This window comes from Bos taurus, chromosome 2, assembly GCF_002263795.3.
Source record: "Bos taurus isolate L1 Dominette 01449 registration number 42190680 breed Hereford chromosome 2, ARS-UCD2.0, whole genome shotgun sequence".
Taxonomy (NCBI): domain Eukaryota; kingdom Metazoa; phylum Chordata; class Mammalia; order Artiodactyla; family Bovidae; genus Bos; species Bos taurus.
In genome coordinates this window covers 120212358-120220528 of record NC_037329.1, presented here as the reverse complement: position 1 = coordinate 120220528, position 8171 = coordinate 120212358, and the positions used below count along the sequence as shown (strand labels likewise).

The 8171-nt window shown below is 46.5% G+C and overlaps 1 protein-coding gene across 4 annotated transcripts in view; it reads right to left on the bottom strand.

Moving 5' to 3' along the window:
- Window positions 1-2181: 2181 nt before the first annotated feature.
- EIF4E2 (eukaryotic translation initiation factor 4E family member 2) overlaps window positions 2182-8171 on the bottom strand; it is a 30951-nt gene continuing 24961 nt past the window's right edge. For 3 of the 4 annotated variants that reach the window (XM_010802425.2, XM_059874538.1, XM_059874537.1), the window contains one exon: window positions 2185-4760. In XM_010802425.2, the coding sequence (XP_010800727.1) occupies window positions 4721-4760 (40 nt within the window). In that variant the 3' untranslated portion in view covers window positions 2185-4720. Of the gene's footprint in view, window positions 4761-8171 lie in introns of all 4 variants that reach the window. The other variant, NM_001075795.2, reaches the window with a different exon arrangement.

The following is an 8171-nucleotide window of genomic DNA, read 5'->3' as shown; positions in this document are numbered from 1 at the left end:
CTGGGGCCCCTTTCTTCACCCTCTGCTCCTTTGGATCTTACTGTTCCTCCCCTCCCACTGTGGTTAGGGTGGGGGTGGTTCTGTTCAGCTTTATAAGCATTTTTAAAAATCTGAGCTCATGGAACTATTTCGCTCGTGTCAGGTGGGGCTCATGTTGACTTACTGTCAGGCTGGAAACCTACAGGAATTGCGGGCTGAGTGCTGACTTAGCACAGGCATTGGGGAAGGTGGAGGCTGGTGGGTGGAAAACAGGCATTCCCCCTGGTGCTGGCACTGATGGAGCTGCTGGAACCTGCTCTGGGAAGCAGAAACCCAGGCGCCACCACAGAGTAAGATCTGGGCATTCAAATTGAGCATCGCCCCTCGAGAAACTTCTTAGGTTTTCTATATTGAAATAATTTTAGATTTATGCAAGAGTTGCAGAAATAGTACTGAAAGTTCCCATATACACTTCACCTGGTTTCACCTAGTATTAGCATCTTATGTAACCATGGTACACTGTTCAGAACTAAGAAGTGAGCATTAGTACACTGCTTTTTTGGGGGGCGGGCATGCATGTGGCATGTGGTATTTTAATTCCCCTACCAGGGATCAAACCTGTGCCTCCTACAGTGGAAGCACAGAGAGGTCTAACCACTGGATCCCCAGGGAATTCCCTGATATACTGTGAGTGTGCTAAGTCACTTCAGTCGTGTCTAATTCTTTGCAACCCTATGGACTGTAGCCTGCCAGGCTCCTGTCCATGGGATTCTCCAGGCAAGAATGCTGGAGTGTATTGCCATGCCCTGGTCCAGGGGATCTTCCTGACCCAGGGATGGAACACCTCCTGCATCTCTCTTACATCGCCTGCATTGGCAGGTGGGTTCTTCACCACTAACGCCACCTGGAAAGCCCTCCCTGATACATTACTCCTTACAAAACTTCAGGCTGTTTTCAGATTTCCCCACGTTTTCCATTGGTGTCCTCTTTTTACTTGCCCAAGATTCCACATTAATCAGTCATGTCTCCTTCCCTTCTCTCAATCTGATAGTTTCTGGATCTTTCCTTTTCTTTCATGATGCTGACCCTTGGGAATAGCACTGGTCAAGTGTTTTGGTATTTTGTAGACTGTCTCTCAGTGTGGATTTATCTGATGTTTTCTCATGAGTAGACAGGTTATGAATTTGGGGGGAAAGACATCAGAGATGAAGTGTCCTCGACACTTATCAGCACACATGATGTCAACATGACCCAGGGGTGCCATGACCCTGGATCACTTGGCGAAGAGGGTCTCTGTCAGGTTTCTCCACTAACAGTTACTATTTTTTATTTTCCACACATTCCCTCATTAGAAGGGAGTCTTTTCTTCTCCTCCTTATTCTTTTGGCACCACCTTGCAGCTTGTGGGATCTCAGTTCCCTGAGCAGAGACTTCTACTTTGGCAGCTGGCGGACCATTGGATTTCTGCAGCAAGGTGCACTTGAGTGCTGGAGGAGAAGGGATGAGCTCCAGCCTCATCTCAGTGGTAGCAATGTGTTCCTGAAGCTGAACAAGCTCAGGCCAGTTTCGTTCCACCCTCAGACACCAGCACCAGGTGAGCAGCATCCACCCCGAGGCGCCTCCTTGGTTTTGTCTCCTTTAGGTCTTTTTAGTGGCTGAGTCAACAATTGGTTCATATTGTTAAAATAACTCGCCTGGTTTATGTTTCCACTTGGACATGACGAATAGACAGGAAATTTCTATTGAAATGCAGTCTCAAAACTACACTTTTAAATCTTTTGTAAGGCTCTGCATTAAGTTTCATTGTCCCTTGGTATTTCACATCAGCAATGGCCACTGGAATGCGCTACATGCCCACCTTTGGGCTAAATAAAACATTCCAGGCTAAGACCCAGGGTGGTTTCTTACTTCCAAATCTAAATCTTTGAATTCCAACACTCCTCATTCCAAATTCAGAATTAAAATTAACAACTATATTTTGGTATTAAAAATGTAAATTAAGTTTTGGCAATTAATATCAATTAGAGAACAGCTTTCTGATATTACATTCATGTAAATGATACTGGCAGTGTCCGGACTCTTCCACGTATTTTGTTCTGGAATGTACTTAAAACAAAGACTCACGTGCTGAAGGGCAGAAGCAGGAAGCAAAACACTACTAGTATCCCCATTTTCCATTGTATTAAAGAGTCCACAACCAGGTCCTTGCTGATATTTTCCATTTATTACCGCAGTAGACAATTGCTCTGAAAGTGCAACACTAAATCACTCTTGTCACAGCCTCTGCTCCTCCACTGGCAAATACTTGGAAATTCATTCTTGGAGCATCGTGGACCACAAGCGTCTCTCTGGGTGGAAAACTGTCACTGCCAATGTCACAGGGCAAACACACACACACATGAACAGGAGGGTAAGAGGAAAAGAGCACTGGCGAGGCGTGGGGCCAGTGTCTGGGGGTCCTGGGAACAGCCCACCTGGGCACACTGGACGCCCCACCTCCAGCAGCCACCCAACACGTCTGCTAGGTTGGCAAATGCCTGGTGCACCTTTTTTTCCCTTTTTCTCTGGAAATGGTGATACCATAACTGCAACTGTGTCCTGTCTCAGCGTCACAGAGGTCCATGGAGTCATTAGGAATTGAAAAGACCTCGTAAGCTTGTGTGGAAAACAGGTGGTTTGGAGAACTGACTCTTCGATCTCTGATTTAAAGCTGTTAGGCAGAAGATCTGGAGAGTTCTAGGGAAAGACACTGCTTAGCAGAAATAACTCTTGTTCTAGCCAGCATATTTTTGATGGGGAAAAAATAACTTTCAAATACTGCAAAGACAAAGAGGAAGGTGGGGGGCGGGGAGTGACATCAGCAGCTCTAGAAAACACAAGAGACTAAGAAATTAAAACGAGACCCCCCCCCGCCCCCCAAAAAACAAAAACACAAGTATGGACAACTAAGCACTCGATCTGACAAAACCTTCACTTGTGAACATGTAACAAACATATGCACCCACACACACATGCTAACAGTCAGTCAGGTAGATGCCCAGAGGGCAAATCCAAACGTCCGCTCTCTTTGGGATTTTCAGGGCAAATCTGAGTTTAGGCATAAGTGAAGACCTCCCTGGTGTCTAAACTCAGGAGGCAGCGTTTGTTCCCTGCTTGGGCCAATGTTGCTCCTGTATTTGTCTGAGCCCTTCACAACTGTCTGGGCACTAGAGTTCATTCTTCATACTCCTGGAGTTTAAATTGCTGCTAGACTTCTCTGATCTAATTTCACCTGCAATGGAAGCACCTCCCTTCTGGCCCCTATACGCCTCTGTTCTTTTAGGAATAAGCACCCCAAGACAGTGGTAATGAGAGTGTTCAGGAGCTGGAAAGTAGGAAGAGTTAATATAAATACCAGAAGGAAATGCCTGTTACTCTCCTATGACTTCTCTGAGACCAGGTGGCCAAGGACCCTGGCCTGCAAGGATAGGTTTTAGGGGAGGCCTTAATTTAAGGTACTGCAATCTGTGCTCACAAGAGCCAAGTAAGATGGCACTCCTCGGAGGCTGCTGAGGACTGGTCCTCGGCACTTGGTCCAACCCTAGGTGTTCTCTGACCTCTCTGACTTCAGTCCTTCTGGAGTCAGATCACCCGGCTTCTGTGGCGTGTGCCTAGTCATTTTTAGAGCCTGCCTGCAACACCCCACAAGGTTTGTGTTGGGCTTCCTGGATCAGCACACACCAGCTAACATATTTACCAGATGATGAGGACTGACAGCAGATTTCTCTACCATTGCAGACAGGCAGAGCCGTGCAAAGAAAGCCGTCCATCACGGTCACCTTTTCTCCAGATGTCCTAGTTTTGAGATCACAGAACTGACCATGTTAACACCTGGCAGCAGCCAACTTCTGCTTCCCTTCTTGCATGAGGGGAATGCAAGAACCCACAACAACAGGCTGGACACAACAGGTCCTGCCCATCTGGGAACCTGGGTCAGAAACTGCCCTCAGCTCCAAATCCTGCCCTTGGAACCCCTAATACAACCTCGCTCCTCATCAAACTGCAGTTTGGTGCAGTTTAATTTACAATCATACCTTCTAAGCCGCCTCAGTGAGACCTGTGTGGTCCACTGGTTACAATTCTAAGTGCAGCAGTGCCTAAAAGGAAAGAGTCCCACAGGAGGGAAGACTGGAGGGCATAAGGCAGGAGACTACAGAATCAGTAACACACGTTCCGAAAGGGTGGCCTTGGGGGACAAAGGTGTGAAATAAACAAAATGTCCCAATAATTTAGTGGCAGATCTAGAAGAGAGCATTTATAGCTATCTTGGGACTCTCCAACAAAACGCTTTTCCTGGATGCACAGACATTCGTAATACTGCTCACTCTCAGTCGACAGCTCTGGCTTGTACACATGGTCACGACACCCTTCGTACAGCAGAGGCGAGCACGACAGAGTGCCCGGGAGGCACCTGGACAGCACACATCAAGACAAAAGGCTGAACTCCCCCCCAACAGAACCCCGTTAAAAAAAAAAGTCTGTCTATTACAAAGTCACGTGTTCCGTTTTTTTCCGCTTTATAAAGTCAGCGACGCTGGAGGGTGTCTAGCGGAATCCGTCCTCCAGGAATGAGTGCAAAAGGGGAGCACGCAGCTCGGGGACGTCCCTTCAGTGAGCAGATGGAGGGGCCAGCCGGAGACCTCCCATCCACTTCGGACAAACACACACATACAGGAAAGGATTATTGCCAGCTTGTGTACTCTCACAAGGTGATTTTTGTATTTCGAAAGCTTGAATTGTCCCTGAAAGAAAAAATGGGAGAAAAGAGAGCATTCAATACACAGTGTCGTCTCTAGGCAACACACACACACAGGGGGAAACCTGAGCTCGGCAGCTCTGGGGCCCACCTGACACCCTGGGACATTCCTTCCTTGCTCATCTAATGCCAGCATGGCCACCTGCCCCACAAGTCCCTTCAAATGCTTGGGCTCAACTGGCTGTAATAGCAAGAGGTCAGAAACAACCCAAATGCATGTGAACAGGGGACTAAATATTAATGGGATACTGTGCAGCTTTTAAAAAGGGAGAAAGAAGCTCTCTACTGAGACTTCTGTAAAGAAGTCTTTCTCCCAGAGAGACCAATAGGGTAAGGTGCAGAATAGCACGTGCACGTGACACACGACTGTCTGTGTAAGCAGAGGTGGAGGAAATATGGTTTTTATTTGCCTCGAGTTAAGCCATACATACTAAAACGCTGTAAGGCTCCATGGGAACCAGTAACAGTGGCTACCTGGGGCGTGTGCTGGCAGAGGAAGGGGACTCTGGAAATTGGGCCGATGGAGAACGAGTGGAAGGGAAACCTCTTTTTTGGTTTTCTTACACACACATATGCACACAGAAAATGTTTTAAAACCTGAATCATTAATTTGTATTATATACTCAAAAAAAAAACCAACCAACCAGAAATCCCTTGGTTCAAAACTGACAGCTGCTTACAAAAGGATATTCCAGGAGGTGAAATCTGGACACCCTTCATTTTAAAAACTTGGCATGTACATCCATGTGTGCGTGTGTGTGCAAGTGTGCGTGTAACAGATCACAAGATATCTTCTTAGTTGCCTTCTAGGGGATGCAGACAGGTTTGGCTGCCCACTAGTAACCTCTCCTGTTTCAGCCTAGAAATCCAACACCTTAGCCATTTTAATCCCCAAATCTCAGGGCTAGAAGGGGCTTTAAAAGTCATTGCACCTACTGCTCTGGCCCCAGGCTTCAGACTTAAGTTTGTGTGAACTTTTGAGACATAATCTCTCATTAATCTGATTTTGGAATCATTTCCTCCATTTAATTTTAATGGCACATTCTAGAAGCTCTGGTTTTCATTGACCTGTCGGAGAATTGCTACAATTGTCTGGGTATCTGGCAACTGGACTGGAGAGAGTTAATACTGACGAAAACGTACGCTCAGCCCAGCCAAACAGCAGCGTCTTCCTGCCAATGGCTAACCAAGTCTCCCCCGTGATGGTGGCAGGCTGACAGTAACTTACAGCCCTCACTACACAGACAAGTTAACTGCAGATAAGAACACCGAGAGGGAAACCGGAGCTGGCATGGGTGAACTCTGGCTGGGAAGAAACTGATATTATCTCAAAAGCCCACTGGCAATTTTGTAACTGACACGCATGACCATGCAGCTCCATGATCAATGCTACTAGAGTTTGAATGATTCCCATCTAAGGAGTTGACTGAACACAAAGAGAACTTAGAGGAGTGATCATCTTTTTAAAGGGACGTCTAACAGGACAGACTCCCCTGAGGTGCCGCAAATAGCTAGCGAAGAAGGAGGCGTCTGATAGTAAGACAGAAAAGCAGGAGTCACTGAGGTGTGCCAGTTGAGTACCCCCAGGAACACTGTGCTGCAATACTGAGGGCTGTATGATGGGAACACCTCTAAAAACAAAGACGTGGTTAGGAGGGAAGGATTTGTTTGGCTTCCTTCTTCCCCTTTGATGCCATCTCGATCCCCATGGGCCACCTGGTGGCTCAGATGGTAAAGAATCCTCCTGCAATGCAGAAGACCCAGGTTTGATCCCTGGGTGGGGAAGAGCCCCACAGATCAACTGGATCACAAGTCAATCAACAGGGAGATCAGAAAGGCAGAGCTTCAGGAAGGCAGAATCAGAGAATCTTCTGACTATGGGAGAAGGATCTGTCTTGAAGTGGGAGAAATGGCAGGCAAATATCTGGACTCAGTCCTTTCACAGCTGTTTAGTGATGTAAAGAAGAGCATTCTTAGGATTAATTGTTCCCATGAGCAGGGCATCTTATCTTCTGAGAGAACTCCTGTGCTGTGCTGGAGCTGCGCCAGAAACAAATTCTCTCGGGTGGCAGGTAAACTAAGAGCTCTACAACGCATTCCCATTCAGAAAGAGATAATATTTAATTCTACTGTCATAGATCTCTTCACAGAAATCCTAAGAAATCAGAAGCATTTTAAAGTTTATTTGCAAAACAGAAATGGGAAAGAACAGAGTAGCGGAGCTAAGAGAATCCAGCTGTTTTTCCTCCAGAATCTGATATAAAAGAAAAACAGAGAGGAACGAGGGTGGGCAACAGGCTCCTGATGACAGGCTGAAGCAGGCCGGTGGCAGTGGGCCCCTCAGGTCCAGCCTTTGTTTTTTTTTTTTTTTTAAAAAAAAGTGGGCTGAGAACAGCCTGGTGCCAAATTTAGTCTGAGGAATGTGTTCACCTCAAAAGCAGCTGGGAACTAACGCTCAGCTGTCCCTCACCCCAGACTGCAGTGCACAGACAGACGAGAAGACAGGAAGGGAGAAGGTAGACAGGAAGTGGCAGAGGCCACAAGCAACTTGTTTTCCCCCCTAAAGATGGGTTTCTGTTCTTTTAAAAGCAAATTAAAATTTAGACAATTAAGACTGAGCACTGGAAAGTTAGACCCTACAAGCACCTTGTGATGGGCAGACTGGGAAGGTTTATTAGTTTTGTTTTTTCAGTGGTTTTCAATAATATATAAGACTGTTCAGAAGGAAATGATAACACTTTTTACATCATGGTCTCAAAGGAACATTCTCTGGCTATTCAGCTGCCAGCCCAGGCCAGCTCTGGCTTCCTCCTCGCTCCCTCCCTGCATAGTAAATCAAACAGCAAACCACCTAGGTTCACTCGGGTAAACTTCAATCTCTCATCTCTGCCAAGTGACCACATCAACTTCATTCCCCATCAGTAGAGACCACTGCTCTGCGCATGCCAGTCTAGACATACAGGGCCCAGAATCTCCGCCCCTATCTCCCGGCAGCTAACTGGGACTTCTGCTGAAGCTATGGTTAACAGTGCCATGCTTATTTGTAACGCTAATAGAGGTCACATGACACAGTCCTAAAATATCAGCAGCTACATGGAATGGCACAAAACAGCAGATAAATTGAGGAGAAGTATTTGTGGTTTAAGAATTATTTAACTAGCAGTTTACTCCTTTTACTTGGCTGGAGAAAAGGGAGGGAGGACGAGAAGGCTAAAGTCCTAGGGGGCCTCTGAAATGGCAGCTGGTATGTACTCCTTCTTGGAACACCCAGTTAAACACTTTCAAGGTAAAATCAAAAAACATGAAATAAAAAAATCCTTCTCAAGTCTGTTGTGACAGGGAAGTGAGCTGGGTTTTTTGTTTAGACTCGAACACTCCTCTCATTCTCCCAAGTCTG